A 17,808-nucleotide genomic window follows, 5' to 3' on the forward strand; every position below is an offset into this window, starting at 1 on the left:
CCTACTCTTCCTGGGGTCCAGCTAAACTAAGGCATATCTACAACACATTAAGTGTGTGTCCTCAGGCCCCTACTCTTCCTGGGGTCCAGCTAAACTAAGGCATATCTACAACACATTAAGTGTGTTCCCTCAGGCCCCTACTCTTCCTGGGGTCCAGCTAAACTAAGGCATATCTACAACACATTAAGTGTGTGTCCTCAGGCCCCTACTCTTCCTGGGGTCCAGCTAAACTAAGGCATATCTACAACACATTAAGTGTGTGTCTTCAGGCCCCTACTCTTCCTGGGGTCCAGCTAAACTAAGGCATATCTACAACACATTAAGTGTGTGTCCTCAGGCCCCTACTCTTCCTGGGGTCCAGCTAAACTAAGGCATATCTACAACACATTAAGTGTGTGTCCTCAGGCCCCTACTCTTCCTGGGGTCCAGCTAAACTAAGGCATATCTGCAACACATTAAGTGTGTGTCCTCAGGCCCCTACTCTTCCTGGGGTCCAGCTAAACTAAGGCATATCTACAACACATTAAGTGTGTTCCCTCAGGCCCCTACTCTTCCTGGGGTCCAGCTAAACTAAGGCATATCTACAACACATTAAGTGTGTGTCCTCAGGCCCCTACTCTTCCTGGGGTCAGGCTAAACTAAGGCATATCTACAACACATTAAGTGTGTGTCCTCAGGCCCCTACTCTTCCTGGGGTCCAGCTAAACTAAGGCATATCTACAACACATTAAGTGTGTGTCCTCAGGCCCCTACTCTTCCTGGGGTCCAGCTAAACTAAGGCATATCTACAACACATTAAGTGTGTGTCCTCAGGCCCCTACTCTTCCTGGGGTCCAGCTAAACTAAGGCATATCTACAACACATTAAGTGTGTGTCCTCAGGCCCCTACTCTTCCTGGGGTCCAGCTAAACTAAGGCATATCTACAACACATTAAGTGTGTTCCCTCAGGCCCCTACTCTTCCTGGGGTCCAGCTAAACTAAGGCATATCTACAACACATTAAGTGTGTGTCCTCAGGCCCCTACTCTTCCTGGGGTCCAGCTAAACTAAGGCATATCTACAACACATTAAGTGTGTGTCTTCAGGCCCCTACTCTTCCTGGGGTCCAGCTAAACTAAGGCATATCTACAACACATTAAGTGTGTGTCCTCAGGCCCCTACTCTTCCTGGGGTCCAGCTAAACTAAGGCATATCTACAACACATTAAGTGTGTGTCCTCAGGCCCCTACTCTTCCTGGGGTCCAGCTAAACTAAGGCATATCTGCAACACATTAAGTGTGTGTCCTCAGGCCCCTACTCTTCCTGGGGTCCAGCTAAACTAAGGCATATCTACAACACATTAAGTGTGTTCCCTCAGGCCCCTACTCTTCCTGGGGTCCAGCTAAACTAAGGCATATCTACAACACATTAAGTGTGTGTCCTCAGGCCCCTACTCTTCCTGGGGTCCAGCTAAACTAAGGCATATCTACAACACATTAAGTGTGTTCCCTCAGGCCCCTACTCTTCCTGGGGTCCAGCTAAACTAAGGCATATCTACAACACATTAAGTGTGTGTCCTCAGGCCCCTACTCTTCCTGGGGTCCAGCTAAACTAAGGCATATCTACAACACATTAAGTGTGTTCCCTCAGGCCCCTACTCTTCCTGGGGTCCAGCTAAACTAAGGCATATCTACAACACATTAAGTGTGTTCCCTCAGGCCCCTACTCTTCCTGGGGTCCAGCTAAACTAAGGCATATCTGCAACACATTAAGTGTGTGTCCTCAGGCCCCTACTCTTCCTGGGGTCCAGCTAAACTAAGGCATATCTACAACACATTAAGTGTGTTCCCTCAGGCCCCTACTCTTCCTGGGGTCCAGCTAAACTAAGGCATATCTACAACACATTAAGTGTGTGTCCTCAGGCCCCTACTCTTCCTGGGGTCCAGCTAAACTAAGGCATATCTACAACACATTAAGTGTGTTCCCTCAGGCCCCTACTCTTCCTGGGGTCCAGCTAAACTAAGGCATATCTACAACACATTAAGTGTGTGTCCTCAGGCCCCTACTCTTCCTGGGGTCCAGCTAAACTAAGGCATATCTACAACACATTAAGTGTGTTCCCTCAGGCCCCTACTCTTCCTGGGGTCCAGCTAAACTAAGGCATATCTACAACACATTAAGTGTGTGTCCTCAGGCCCCTACTCTTCCTGGGGTCAGGCTAAACTAAGGCATATCTACAACACATTAAGTGTGTGTCCTCAGGCCCCTACTCTTCCTGGGGTCCAGCTAAACTAAGGCATATCTACAACACATTAAGTGTGTGTCCTCAGGCCCCTACTCTTCCTGGGGTCCAGCTAAACTAAGGCATATCTACAACACATTAAGTGTGTTCCCTCAGGCCCCTACTCTTCCTGGGGTCCAGCTAAACTAAGGCATATCTACAACACATTAAGTGTGTTCCCTCAGGCCCCTACTCTTCCTGGGGTCCAGCTAAACTAAGGCATATCTGCAACACATTAAGTGTGTGTCCTCAGGCCCCTACTCTTCCTGGGGTCCAGCTAAACTAAGGCATATCTACAACACATTAAGTGTGTTCCCTCAGGCCCCTACTCTTCCTGGGGTCCAGCTAAACTAAGGCATATCTACAACACATTAAGTGTGTGTCCTCAGGCCCCTACTCTTCCTGGGGTCCAGCTAAACTAAGGCATATCTACAACACATTAAGTGTGTTCCCTCAGGCCCCTACTCTTCCTGGGGTCCAGCTAAACTAAGGCATATCTACAACACATTAAGTGTGTGTCCTCAGGCCCCTACTCTTCCTGGGGTCCAGCTAAACTAAGGCATATCTACAACACATTAAGTGTGTTCCCTCAGGCCCCTACTCTTCCTGGGGTCCAGCTAAACTAAGGCATATCTACAACACATTAAGTGTGTGTCCTCAGGCCCCTACTCTTCCTGGGGTCAGGCTAAACTAAGGCATATCTACAACACATTAAGTGTGTGTCCTCAGGCCCCTACTCTTCCTGGGGTCCAGCTAAACTAAGGCATATCTACAACACATTAAGTGTGTGTCCTCAGGCCCCTACTCTTCCTGGGGTCCAGCTAAACTAAGGCATATCTACAACACATTAAGTGTGTGTCCTCAGGCCCCTACTCTTCCTGGGGTCCAGCTAAACTAAGGCATATCTACAACACATTAAGTGTGTTCCCTCAGGCCCCTACTCTTCCTGGGGTCCAGCTAAACTAAGGCATATCTACAACACATTAAGTGTGTGTCCTCAGGCCCCTACTCTTCCTGGGGTCCAGCTAAACTAAGGCATATCTACAACACATTAAGTGTGTGTCTTCAGGCCCCTACTCTTCCTGGGGTCCAGCTAAACTAAGGCATATCTACAACACATTAAGTGTGTGTCCTCAGGCCCCTACTCTTCCTGGGGTCCAGCTAAACTAAGGCATATCTACAACACATTAAGTGTGTGTCCTCAGGCCCCTACTCTTCCTGGGGTCCAGCTAAACTAAGGCATATCTGCAACACATTAAGTGTGTGTCCTCAGGCCCCTACTCTTCCTGGGGTCCAGCTAAACTAAGGCATATCTACAACACATTAAGTGTGTTCCCTCAGGCCCCTACTCTTCCTGGGGTCCAGCTAAACTAAGGCATATCTACAACACATTAAGTGTGTGTCCTCAGGCCCCTACTCTTCCTGGGGTCAGGCTAAACTAAGGCATATCTACAACACATTAAGTGTGTGTCCTCAGGCCCCTACTCTTCCTGGGGTCCAGCTAAACTAAGGCATATCTACAACACATTAAGTGTGTGTCCTCAGGCCCCTACTCTTCCTGGGGTCCAGCTAAACTAAGGCATATCTACAACACATTAAGTGTGTGTCCTCAGGCCCCTACTCTTCCTGGGGTCCAGCTAAACTAAGGCATATCTACAACACATTAAGTGTGTGTCCTCAGGCCCCTACTCTTCCTGGGGTCCAGCTAAACTAAGGCATATCTACAACACATTAAGTGTGTTCCCTCAGGCCCCTACTCTTCCTGGGGTCCAGCTAAACTAAGGCATATCTACAACACATTAAGTGTGTGTCCTCAGGCCCCTACTCTTCCTGGGGTCCAGCTAAACTAAGGCATATCTACAACACATTAAGTGTGTGTCTTCAGGCCCCTACTCTTCCTGGGGTCCAGCTAAACTAAGGCATATCTACAACACATTAAGTGTGTGTCCTCAGGCCCCTACTCTTCCTGGGGTCCAGCTAAACTAAGGCATATCTACAACACATTAAGTGTGTGTCCTCAGGCCCCTACTCTTCCTGGGGTCCAGCTAAACTAAGGCATATCTGCAACACATTAAGTGTGTGTCCTCAGGCCCCTACTCTTCCTGGGGTCCAGCTAAACTAAGGCATATCTACAACACATTAAGTGTGTTCCCTCAGGCCCCTACTCTTCCTGGGGTCCAGCTAAACTAAGGCATATCTACAACACATTAAGTGTGTGTCCTCAGGCCCCTACTCTTCCTGGGGTCCAGCTAAACTAAGGCATATCTACAACACATTAAGTGTGTTCCCTCAGGCCCCTACTCTTCCTGGGGTCCAGCTAAACTAAGGCATATCTACAACACATTAAGTGTGTGTCCTCAGGCCCCTACTCTTCCTGGGGTCCAGCTAAACTAAGGCATATCTACAACACATTAAGTGTGTTCCCTCAGGCCCCTACTCTTCCTGGGGTCCAGCTAAACTAAGGCATATCTACAACACATTAAGTGTGTTCCCTCAGGCCCCTACTCTTCCTGGGGTCCAGCTAAACTAAGGCATATCTGCAACACATTAAGTGTGTGTCCTCAGGCCCCTACTCTTCCTGGGGTCCAGCTAAACTAAGGCATATCTACAACACATTAAGTGTGTTCCCTCAGGCCCCTACTCTTCCTGGGGTCCAGCTAAACTAAGGCATATCTACAACACATTAAGTGTGTGTCCTCAGGCCCCTACTCTTCCTGGGGTCCAGCTAAACTAAGGCATATCTACAACACATTAAGTGTGTTCCCTCAGGCCCCTACTCTTCCTGGGGTCCAGCTAAACTAAGGCATATCTACAACACATTAAGTGTGTGTCCTCAGGCCCCTACTCTTCCTGGGGTCCAGCTAAACTAAGGCATATCTACAACACATTAAGTGTGTTCCCTCAGGCCCCTACTCTTCCTGGGGTCCAGCTAAACTAAGGCATATCTACAACACATTAAGTGTGTGTCCTCAGGCCCCTACTCTTCCTGGGGTCAGGCTAAACTAAGGCATATCTACAACACATTAAGTGTGTGTCCTCAGGCCCCTACTCTTCCTGGGGTCCAGCTAAACTAAGGCATATCTACAACACATTAAGTGTGTGTCCTCAGGCCCCTACTCTTCCTGGGGTCCAGCTAAACTAAGGCATATCTACAACACATTAAGTGTGTTCCCTCAGGCCCCTACTCTTCCTGGGGTCCAGCTAAACTAAGGCATATCTACAACACATTAAGTGTGTTCCCTCAGGCCCCTACTCTTCCTGGGGTCCAGCTAAACTAAGGCATATCTGCAACACATTAAGTGTGTGTCCTCAGGCCCCTACTCTTCCTGGGGTCCAGCTAAACTAAGGCATATCTACAACACATTAAGTGTGTTCCCTCAGGCCCCTACTCTTCCTGGGGTCCAGCTAAACTAAGGCATATCTACAACACATTAAGTGTGTGTCCTCAGGCCCCTACTCTTCCTGGGGTCCAGCTAAACTAAGGCATATCTACAACACATTAAGTGTGTTCCCTCAGGCCCCTACTCTTCCTGGGGTCCAGCTAAACTAAGGCATATCTACAACACATTAAGTGTGTGTCCTCAGGCCCCTACTCTTCCTGGGGTCCAGCTAAACTAAGGCATATCTACAACACATTAAGTGTGTTCCCTCAGGCCCCTACTCTTCCTGGGGTCCAGCTAAACTAAGGCATATCTACAACACATTAAGTGTGTGTCCTCAGGCCCCTACTCTTCCTGGGGTCAGGCTAAACTAAGGCATATCTACAACACATTAAGTGTGTGTCCTCAGGCCCCTACTCTTCCTGGGGTCCAGCTAAACTAAGGCATATCTACAACACATTAAGTGTGTGTCCTCAGGCCCCTACTCTTCCTGGGGTCCAGCTAAACTAAGGCATATCTACAACACATTAAGTGTGTGTCCTCAGGCCCCTACTCTTCCTGGGGTCCAGCTAAACTAAGGCATATCTACAACACATTAAGTGTGTTCCCTCAGGCCCCTACTCTTCCTGGGGTCCAGCTAAACTAAGGCATATCTACAACACATTAAGTGTGTTCCCTCAGGCCCCTACTCTTCCTGGGGTCCAGCTAAACTAAGGCAGTTAAACATTTTAAAAACATTACAAAACATTCAAAACAGATTTCACAACACATTAAGTGTGTGTCCTCAGGCCTCTACTCTACTACCACATATCTACAACATATTGTGTGTCCTCAGGCCTCTACTCTACTACCACATATCTACAACATATTGTGTGTCCTCAGGCCTCTACTCTACTACCACATATCTACAACAGATTGTGTGTCCTCAGGCCTCTACTCTACTACCACATATCTACAACATATTGTGTGTCCTCAGGCCTCTACTCTACTACCACATATCTACAACATATTGTGTGTCCTCAGGCCTCTACTCTACTACCACATATCTACAACATATTGTGTGTCCTCAGGCCTCTACTCTACTACCACATATCTACAACATATTGTGTGCCCTCAGGCCTCTACTCTACTACCACATATCTACAACATATTAAGTGTCTTCCCTCAGGCCTCTACTCTACTACCACATATCTACAACATATTAAGTGTCTTCCCTCAGGCCTCTACTCTACTACCACATATCTACAACATAGTGTGTTCCCTCAGGCCTCTACTCTACTACCACATATCTACAACATATTGTGTGTCCTCAGGCCTCTACTCTACTACCACATATCTACAACATATTGTGTGTCCTCAGGCCTCTACTCTACTACCACATATCTACAACATATTGTGTGTCCTCAGGCCTCTACTCTACTACCACATATCTACAACATATTGTGTGCCCTCAGGCCTCTACTCTACTACCACATATCTACAACATATTAAGTGTCTTCCCTCAGGCCTCTACTCTACTACCACATATCTACAACATAGTGTGTTCCCTCAGGCCTCTACTCTACTACCACATATCTACAACATATTGTGTGTCCTCAGGCCTCTACTCTACTACCACATATCTACAACATATTGTGTTCCCTCAGGCCTCTACTCTACTACCACATATCTACAACATAGTGTGTGTCCTCAGGCATCTACTCTACTACCACATATCTACAACATATTGTGTGCCCTCAGGCCTCTACTCTACTATCACATATCTACAACATATTAAGTGTCTTCCCTCAGGCCTCTACTCTACTACCACATATCTACAACATAGTGTGTTCCCTCAGGCCTCTACTCTACTACCACATATCTACAACATATTGTGTGCCCTCAGGCCTCTACTCTACTATCACATATCTACAACATATTAAGTGTCTTCCCTCAGGCCTCTACTCTACTATCACATATCTACAACATAGTGTGTGTCCTCAGGCATCTACTCTACTACCACATATCTACAACATATTGTGTGCCCTCAGGCCTCTACTCTACTATCACATATCTACAACATATTAAGTGTCTTCCCTCAGGCCTCTACTCTACTACCACATATCTACAACATATTGTGTGTCCTCAGGCCTCTACTCTACTACCACATATCTACAACATATTAAGTGTCTTCCCTCAGGCCTCTACTCTACTACCACATATCTACAACATATTGTGTGTCCTCAGGCCTCTACTCTACTACCACATATCTACAACATATTGTGTTCCCTCAGGCCTCTACTCTACTACCACATATCTACAACATATTGTGTGTCCTCAGGCCTCTACTCCACTACCACATATCTACAACATATTGTGTGTCCTCAGGCCTCTACTCTACTACCACATATCTACAACATATTGTGTGTCCTCAGGCCTCTACTCCACTACCACATATCTACAACATATTGTGTGCCCTCAGGCCTCTACTCTACTACCACATATCTACAACATATTGTGTGTCCTCAGGCCTCTACTCTACTACCACATATCTACAACATATTGTGTGCCCTCAGGCCTCTACTCTACTACCACATATCTACAACATATTGTGTGTCCTCAGGCCTCTACTCCACTACCACATATCTACAACATATTGTGTGCCCTCAGGCCTCTACTCTACTACCACATATCTACAACATATTGTGTGTCCTCAGGCCTCTACTCTACTACCACATATCTACAACATATTGTGTGCCCTCAGGCCTCTACTCTACTACCACATATCTACAACATATTGTGTGTCCTCAGGCCTCTACTCTACTACCACATATCTACAACACTAAATCCATGTGTACATGTGTGTATAGACCCCCAACTTTCCAACCTGAAGATCACTGACATCGTGATTTGACCTTGTTTTTTTTCCCAGAGTTCCCAGTTGTCTTGAGAGTTCCGTTATTCCACCATGTCAGAGAAAACACTGTTGATTTTCAAAAAGGATTTGATGAATGCAACACATTTTTCTGGATTCAAATCATATTTTGTGTTAGCTACTAGTGGATGTTCATTTTTCATCTATGTATTGTTACACCATGTAGGAGCAGTATAGACCTAGTCTGTTCATTATATACATCTACATGATGTATTGTTACACCATGTAGGAGCAGTATAGACCTAGTCTGTTCATTATATACATCTACATGATGTATTGTTACACCATGTAGGAGCAGTATAGACCTGGTCTGTTCATTATATACATGATGTATTGTTACACCATGTAGGAGCAGTATAGACCTAGTCTGTTCATTATATACATGATGTATTGTTACACCATGTAGGAGCAGTATAGACCTACAACATTGTAGGTACAACTCCTCATTGGAGGAGATCTGAGATGATCTTCTTCTCCTATATGACCAGAGAAGATGGAAAGAGAGGATGCTGGGAAATCAAGGAAACACCTGAGATCTTCACCCTAGTAGATTGCTGTTCTACTGATGGAGAATGGAACCACTAAAACAGGCAACATCTCAAGTCAATCCAGGCGACTTGTTCTGCCCCTGAGCAAGGCAGTTAACCCACTGTTTCCCGGGAGGCTGTCATTGTAAATAAGAATTTGTTCTTAACTGACTTCCCTAGTTAAACAAAGGTTAAATAAAAAATGTATAAATAAATATTTCAGGCCCACTGACGCCCACAGTTTAAAAACATACAATGACATCAAGACATCCAGAGTTTAACAACACTGATCTTTTGCTACAAAGGCCCCTTTTTCTCTACAATTGGTAGTTACAGTCTTGTCCCAACGCTGCCACTCCCATACGGACTCAGAAGAGGCGAAGGTCGAGAGTCCTGCGTCCTCCGAAACACGACCCCGCCAAGCCACACTGCTTCTTGACAAACTGCTCGCTTAACCCGGAAGCGGGTCGGGCCAATGCACGCTGACTTCTGTCGCCAGCTGTATGTGTTTCCTCCGACACATTGGTACAGCTGGCGACAGAAGTCAGCGTGCATTGGCCCGACCCGCCACAAGGAGTTACTAGAGCGCGATGGGACAAGGACGTGCCGGCCAAACCCTCCGTTAACCACGCTGGGCCAAACCCTCCCCTAACCACACTGGGCCAAACCCTCCCCTAACCACGCTGGGCCAAGCCCTCCCCTAACCACGCTGGGCCAAACCCTCCCCTAACCACGCTGGGCCAAACCCTCCCCTAACCACACTGGGCCAAACCCTCCCCTAACCACGCTGGGCCAAACCCTCCTCTAACCACGCTGAGGCCAAACCCTCCCCTAACCACGCTGGGCCAAACCCTTCCCTAACCACGCTGGGCCAAACCCTCCCCTAACCACGCTGGGCCAAACCCTCCCCTAACCACGTTGGGCCTAACCATGCTGGGCCAAACCCTCCCCTAACCACGCTGGGCCAAACCCTCCCCTAACCACGCTGGGCCAAACCCTCCCCTAACCACGCTGGGCCAAACCCTCCCCTAACCACGCTGGGCCAAACCCTCCCCTAACCACGCTGGGTCAAACCCTCCCCTAACCACGCTGGGTCAAACCCTCCCCTAACCACGCTGGGCCAAACCCTCCCCTAACCACGCTGGGCCAAACCCTCCGTTAACCACGCTGGGCCAAACCCTCCCCTAACCACGCTGGGCCAAACCCTCCCCTAACCACGCTGGGCCAAACCCTCCCCTAACCACGCTGGGCCAAACCCTCCCCTAACCACACTGGGCCAAACCTTCCCCTAACCACGAACGACGCTGGGCCAATAGAGAGGCACTTTAGAGACAGGAAGGGTAAAGGGGCATGTGCTCGACACAGGTAGAGTCCTATCTGTCCATGTTGCCTTTTACAAAGTGGGCACCAAGACTCACCTAAATATGCCACTGGTTGAGAGACGTTTTCATTGTTTTTGGGCAGAATTACTTTACCTTTAACTAGGCAAGTCAGTTAAGAATAAACTATTATTTTCATTGACAGCCTAGGAACAGTGGGTTAACTGCCTGTTCAGGGGCAGAATGACACATTTTTACCTTGTCAGCTCAGGGATTCGGTTACTAGGCCAATGCTCTAATCACTAGGCTACCAGCCACCACCATTATGTGTTGTTAGCCATGTGTCTTGGCCCATTTTTTTATATTTTTTTAATGTGGCCATCGACAATTTGTTGCCCAATGGGAAGGTCAGCCCGGGAGGAAAGCATTAGCTGTATGAAGTAAAAGAGAACACAACATCTGGTTGTTTTTAAATTACTTCTTATGACATTGTTTGCCAGAATAAAACGATGGAAGGGAGATTTTTACCAATCTGCGTTACCCACGCCAGTCAGCAGATGGCGATGGAAGGCTTTCGGGTGATGTTTCTTGCGTGACGTATAATCTAGTGGACGGAAAGCTTCAACGGCAGTAAAAGACTACTGATTCAACCACTTCGGTAGCGCACATTAAACCAGTCTTGTTTATATTAATGTCAGTGTTTTTAAACATCATTCTGTTTTACGTATTGACTAGTTGAAAAAAAAGAAGTTATTTGCTTGTTAAATGAAATTGGCTAATGTGTTCAATTGTTAACGTTACTGCACTAGGCTAAACGCTAATGCTAACTATCTAGCTAGCTAACATCGCGACCATGTGCTCACTAAGCTATTCGGAGAAAGAAGCTCTAGCGCTGATCATCATCGTAAAAGAAGAAGAGGAAGAAGCTTTAAGAATAAAAAAGGAAGAAGAGGAGACTGTCACATTAGAAGAAGAAGAGGTGGATATTACAGTGAAAGAAGAGAAAGAACCTTTTGGAGTAAAAGACGAAGAGGAGGCTATCTCAATTAAAGAGGAGGATGAGGAGGAGACTGAAGATCCTGTTAACACCAGTGAGTATTGTCTTAAAAATAGGGACACAAACTGCAGTTGTTGAACAAATGTGTGGTTTTAAAGGGGCATTATACTGAAGTTCTACACTTGAATATGTTGTTCAGTACTGTAGGAATTGTTGAAGGGGCAATCTGGCAGTGGCACATATATCGGGGTGGCAGGTAGTCTAGTGGTTAGAGCGTTGCAACTCAAATCCCTGCGCGGACAAGGTGAAACTCGGTCGTTCTGCTCATGTGGGGTTTTTAAGTGGCATTCTACTGAAGTTCTACGCTTGAATATGTTGTTCAGTACTGTAGGAATTGTTAGTTTCGATCTACCATTGGTTCATATATTTTGGGGACTTTTCAATGAGATGTATTGAATTCTCCATGTGGCCTACATTAAAGTGCACCTCATCTAATATAACAGGCTTTTAAAATTCAATATTGGTGCGTAATTCATACTTAAAATATCGAAGTGGACGAAAAATGCACCCATTTAGTGGAACGACCCTTTTACATTTGCATCGTAAATTAAAGTGCATCAAGATGAAAGTGGACATTCTGGCTCTGTTTAGACATATTCATGCCTCTTGTAAGACTCTGATTGCAATAGTAGATCATATGTTTACCATCTGTTTGATGTTCTCATTTACACAGGAGAGAGACATGACTATGGTGGATCCTCTGTGGAGCCTCAACAACATCCTGATGCTGACGAGGCAGAGAAGAGTCTCTCCAGATCAGAACACCAGATGGTACAGCTTGGTCTGGTCTAGCATACAGCTTGCTCTATCGGGCTCTGGGCTGGGTTTCTGTAAAGCACTTTATGTCAACAGTGACATCAGCATCCATAATGGTATGTGTTTGTGTCCCCTCTTTATGATTACCAGGACAACGCTAGCCCTTCCTCCCTGCCGCAGTCCCCGTGTCGTTCCTCTCCCGGTAGCACCTTACTGCTGGGTATAAAGAGGTTGTCTGTGCTGCTGGTGGACTGCAGGAAAACAACGGGGCTGAGTGGAACTGTGAGAGGAGAAGAGATGAAAGGATCAGATTTGACTCATCAAAGTAAGTGCTGTAGTTTAGTTTGAACAAATACAATAGATCTGCCACACTGGTATCTGTTACCAGGACAACCAGCAGAGTTCTGTTTGTTGACAGGAAGATAGACTGGTGGATATGGATGTTATGAATATCATAACACTGAAAAAGGATTCTGCCAATGAAAAGAGAGGAACCAATTGACCATATAAATCCTTGATGAAAGTTAGTTTTAGAGAGAAAGTTTCAAGATGATCCAATGTAAGGTTCATGTTTTACAAAAACTTTTTCTCAAAACATTATGGATGTTACATTGTCTGTCCCAGTCAACCCCCCCTGTCTTTACAAGACTGTAGAACATACAAGCTAAACTCAAGACCCTTCAAGTTGGTCTGTATTGCTTCATTAACATCTCATCTTCAGAACTTCGATCGGGGACAGCTGTGAGTGTTAAAAACATGGACAAAACTCTTTGGCCTCCTCTGTAATGAACGCTCTCTAAGCCGTTTCTATCAGCCAGACTTGGCCTCCTCTGTAATGAAAGCTCTCTAAGCCGTTTCTATCAGCCAGACTTGGCCTCCTCTGTAATGAAAGCTGTAATGAAAGCTCTCTAAGCCTTTTCTATCAGCCAGACTTGGCCTCCTCTGTAATGGAAGCTCTCTAAGCCCGTTTCTATCAGCCAGACTTGGCCTCCTCTGTAATGAAAGCTCTATCAGCCAGACTTGGCCTCCTCTGTAATGAAAGCTCTATCAGCCAGACTTGGCCTCCTCTGTAATGAAAGCTCTCTAAGCCCGTTTCTATCAGCCAGACTTGGCCTCCTCTGTAATGGTCAAATGAATGTAATTTCCTAATTGATCAGGTCAAATAAAGCCTGAACTCCAACATTTTTCAAATATTGCACCATTGCTTGGGCTCCTGAGTGGCACAGCGGTCGAAGGCACTGCATCTCCGTGCTAGAGGCGTCACTACAGACCCTGGTTCGATTCCAGGCTGTACATTAAGTGTGTTCCCTCAGGCCCCTACTCTTCCTGGGGTCAGGCTAAACTAAGGCATATCTACAACACATTAAGTGTGTGTCCTCAGGCCCCTACTCTTCCTGGGGTCCAGCTAAACTAAGGCATATCTACAACACATTAAGTGTGTGTCCTCAGGCCCCTACTCTTCCTGGGGTCCAGCTAAACTAAGGCATATCTACAACACATTAAGTGTGTGTCCTCAGGCCCCTACTCTTCCTGGGGTCCAGCTAAACTAAGGCATATCTACAACACATTAAGTGTGTTCCCTCAGGCCCCTACTCTTCCTGGGGTCCAGCGAAAATAAGGCATATCTACAACACATTAAGTGTGTGTCCTCAGGCCCCTACTCTTCCTGGGGTCCAGCTAAACTAAGGCATATCTACAACACATTAAGTGTGTGTCCTCAGGCCCCTACTCTTCCTGGGGTCCAGCTAAACTAAGGCATATCTACAACACATTAAGTGTGTTCCCTCAGGCCCCTACTCTTCCTGGGGTCCAGCTAAACTAAGGCATATCTACAACACATTAAGTGTGTGTCCTCAGGCCCCTACTCTTCCTGGGGTCCAGCTAAACTAAAGCATATCTACAACACATTAAGTGTGTTCCCTCAGGCCCCTACTCTTCCTGGGGTCCAGCTAAACTAAGGCATATCTACAACACATTAAGTGTGTTCCCTCAGGCCCCTACTCTTCCTGGGGTCCAGCTAAACTAAGGCATATCTACAACACATTAAGTGTGTTCCCTCAGGCCCCTACTCTTCCTGGGGTCCAGCTAAACTAAGGCATATCTACAACACATTAAGTGTGTTCCCTCAGGCCCCTACTCTTCCTGGGGTCCAGCTAAACTGTAGAATCCCCCTGTACTGTAGATGGATGACACGTAGTGAGGAATCCCCCTGTATGGACATTCTACTGTAGAAGGATGACACGTAGTGAGGAATCCCCCTGTATGGACATTCTACTGTAGAAGGATGACACGTAGTGAGGAATCCCCCTGTATGGACATTCTACTGTAGAAGGATGACACGTAGTGAGGAATCCCCCTGTATGGACATTCTACTGTAGAAGGATGACACGTAGTGAGGAATTCCCCTTTATGGACATTCTACTGTAGAAGGATGACACGTAGTGAGGATTTCCCCTGTATGGACATTCTACTGTAGAAGGATGACACAAATTGAGGAATCCCCCTGTATGGACATTCTACTGTAGAAGGATGACACGTAGTGAGGAATCCCCCTGTATGGACATTCTACTGTAGAAGGATGACACGTAGTGAGGAATTCCCCTGTATGGACATTCTACTGTAGAAGGATGACACGTAGTGAGGAAGAGCACTTGCCTGTAAGTCTCTCTGGATAAGAGGGTCTGATAAATGACTAAAATGTATGTGGAGATTTCATTCAGGTCTCCCTGTTTTAACCACTCTTTTTATCTTTGGCAGAAGAGAGACCCGACTCAGAGGAACCAGAGACGTCTGAACCAGTGAGACGACACCACTGTTCCCAGTGTGGAAAGAGTTTTAACCATTTAGGAAATCTTAAAAACCACAAGAGAACACACGCAGAGAAGTCTTACAACTGCTCTCACTGTGCAAAGAGTTTTACTCATTTATGTAGGCTAAAATCGCATGAGAGACGACACACAGGAGATAAGCCTTACCAATGCTCTCAGTGTGGTAAGAGATTTTTTGAGTCAACAGAACTGAAAGTTCATAAGATAATACACACAGGGGAAAAACCATTCCAATGCTCCCAGTGTGTAAAGACATTTTCCCGGCCAGGGGACCTGAAATCACATGAGAGAATACACACAGGGGAAAAGCCGTATCACTGTTCCCAGTGTGGAAAGAGTTTTACAAGTTTAAAAGTCTTGAAAATGCATGAGAGACGACACACAGGGGAAAAACCATTCCAATGCTCTCAGTGTGGTAAGAGATATGTTGCGTCAACAGAACTTAAAGTTCATAAGAGAATACACACATGGGGAAAACCATTCCAATGCTCTCAGTGTGTAAAGACATTTTCCCGACCAGGGGACCTGAAATTACACGAGAGAATACACACAGGGGAAAGGCCGTACCACTGTTCCCAGTGTGGAAAGAGTTTTACAAGGTTAAACATCTTGAAAATGCATGAGAGAATACACACAGGGGAAAAACCATTCCAATGCTCTCAGTGTGTAAAGACATTTTCCCGACGAGGGGAACTGAAATTACACGAGAGAATACACACAGGGGAAAAGCCGTACCACTGTTCCCAGTGTGGAAAGAGTTTTACTCAGTTAGGGAGTCTGAAAAGTCATAAGCGAATACACTCTGGAGAGAAGCCTTATCGCTGCTCCAAATGTGGAATTGCCTTTTCAGAGTCAAAAACCTTGAAAATGCATGAGAGAATACACACAGGTGAGAAGCCGTACCACTGTTCCTACTGTGGAAAGAGTTTTAGAAAATCGCAACAGCTGAAACAACACGAGAGAATACACACAGGAGAAAAGCCTTACCACTGTTCTCAGTGTGGAATGAGTTTTAGGCTTTTAACGGGCCTCAAAGGTCATATGCAAATGCACTCTGGAGAGAAGTCAAACACATGTTCTCATTGTGGAAAGAGTTTTCTGAGGTTAAGCACTCTGAAATCGCATGAGCGAATACACACACAAAAAAAACTCCAATGTTCCTTGTGTGGAAAGCGGTTTACCCAGTTAGAAGCCCTGATTGTGCATCACAGGACACACACAGGCGGGGATAAGACCTACCACTGCTCCCAGTGTGGAAAGAGATTTAACTGGTTAAGGCACCTGAATAAGCATGAAAGAATACATACACAGGAGGAGAAGACATACCACTGCTCTCAGTGTGGAAAGACATTTTCCCAGCCAGAGGACCTGAAATCACATGAGAGAATAGAGAGGCTGTGTTCTGACTTGTGTTTCTGACTGATCATTTGTGTTTTTGTTTCATGCCACGTGAAATCAAATTGTATGAAACCAGAAAAAAATGTTCACTTTTGTTGTTTTTTCATTTAGAGACATGATCACGTCTAATATCAGATTAAATATTTAAAACGGTCTGTTTGGTTTTGATGAGCTTTGATTGATTTGATAAGTATAAACCCTCTGTTGTTCATCATATGATTTTCTATTTGTTAAGGGATTTTTTTATTATCAATAATGACTAATTATGTATACATTTCAATCAGGACTGACTAATCAGAATACTATTATGTTACTGTATATGTACCAATCAGAATACTATTATGTTACTGTATATGTACTAATCAGAATACTATTATGTTACTGTATATGTACTAATCATAATACTATTATGTTACTGTATATGTACTAATCAGAATACTATTATGTTACTGTATATGTACTAATCAGAATACTATTATGTTGCTGTATATGTACTAATCATAATACTATTATGTTACTGTATATGTACCAATCAGAATACTATTATGTTACTGTATATGTATACATTTTCTTTTAATCCTAGTACTGAATATAATGTGTGTAAATATAATCAAGAATTAGAACAATGACTGGTAGAAATGAATGAACTTATCGTCAGACTGGCTAGAATGCTTATCTACACAGGCAGACCTTGGCTCGGTCATAAATGATCTAAATTGGTTAGGAGACGATGTGGGAAGGCTTGAGAACTATACAGCCATTGTACCGGTGTGGAGAAGAGGCGGTACGAAGACTAATGACGTCATTTTCAGTTTATAACCCGTTGTAAAATGTTTCATGTTCAGTACTCTCGAGAATAAACGCTGCTGATTGATTTCGAGACTTGGTCTCTGTCCATTTTAGGCACAAAAAAAAGAGTCTTACAAATTCTTAGGAGTGTTTAACCGTGTTTAATTTAATTGGGTAATAAAACATGTAGGACTTTAATTCCAGTAACACTATTGCAAAGTGTCAACGATTATATAAGTAAGTAAGTGGCACAAGTCTTTGTGTTTGTATTTATGATGGATTCCTCCCTAAACTAAGGCATATCTACAACACATTAAGTGTGTGTCCTCAGGCCCCTACTCTTCCTGGGGTCCAGCTAAACTAAGGCATATCTACAACACATTAAGTGTGTGTCCTCAGGCCCCTACTCTTCCTGGGGTCCAGCTAAACTAAGGCATATCTACAACACATTAAGTGTGTGTCCTCAGGCCCCTACTCTTCCTGGGGTCCAGCTAAACTAAAGCATATCTACAACACATTAAGTGTGTTCCCTCAGGCCCCTACTCTTCCTGGGGTCCAGCTAAACTAAGGCATATCTACA

At 45.4% G+C, this 17,808-nt stretch overlaps 1 protein-coding gene across 1 annotated transcript; it reads left to right on the forward strand.

Annotated features, from left to right (window-relative positions):
- The first annotated feature begins 10,984 nt into the window (after window positions 1–10,984).
- Window positions 10,985–16,774, forward strand: LOC110511059 (zinc finger protein 883-like). The gene is made up of 4 exons (XM_021592134.2): window positions 10,985–11,491; window positions 12,131–12,228; window positions 12,364–12,538; window positions 14,971–16,774. Exons 1-4 carry the CDS (start codon window positions 11,254–11,256, stop codon window positions 16,458–16,460), a joined length of 2,001 nt encoding a protein of 666 aa, XP_021447809.1. The 5' UTR covers window positions 10,985–11,253; the 3' UTR covers window positions 16,461–16,774.
- Window positions 16,775–17,808: the final 1,034 nt, after the last annotated feature.

The sequence above is a fragment of the Oncorhynchus mykiss genome, unplaced genomic scaffold (genome assembly GCF_013265735.2).
Source record: "Oncorhynchus mykiss isolate Arlee unplaced genomic scaffold, USDA_OmykA_1.1 un_scaffold_189, whole genome shotgun sequence".
Taxonomy (NCBI): domain Eukaryota; kingdom Metazoa; phylum Chordata; class Actinopteri; order Salmoniformes; family Salmonidae; genus Oncorhynchus; species Oncorhynchus mykiss.

What these genes read in the sequence shown, in the direction of transcription:
- LOC110511059 (XM_021592134.2), top strand. Translation starts at nt 11,254, where the DNA reads ATGTGCTCACTAAGCTATTCGGAGAAAGAAGCTCTAGCGCTGATCATC. An exon ending in TGAAGATCCTGTTAACACCA is followed by an intron (nt 11,492 to 12,130) that starts GTGAGTATTGTC and finishes TCATTTACACAG; the next exon opens with GAGAGAGACATGACTATGGT. An exon ending in CCAGATCAGAACACCAGATG is followed by an intron (nt 12,229 to 12,363) that starts GTACAGCTTGGT and finishes TATGATTACCAG; the next exon opens with GACAACGCTAGCCCTTCCTC.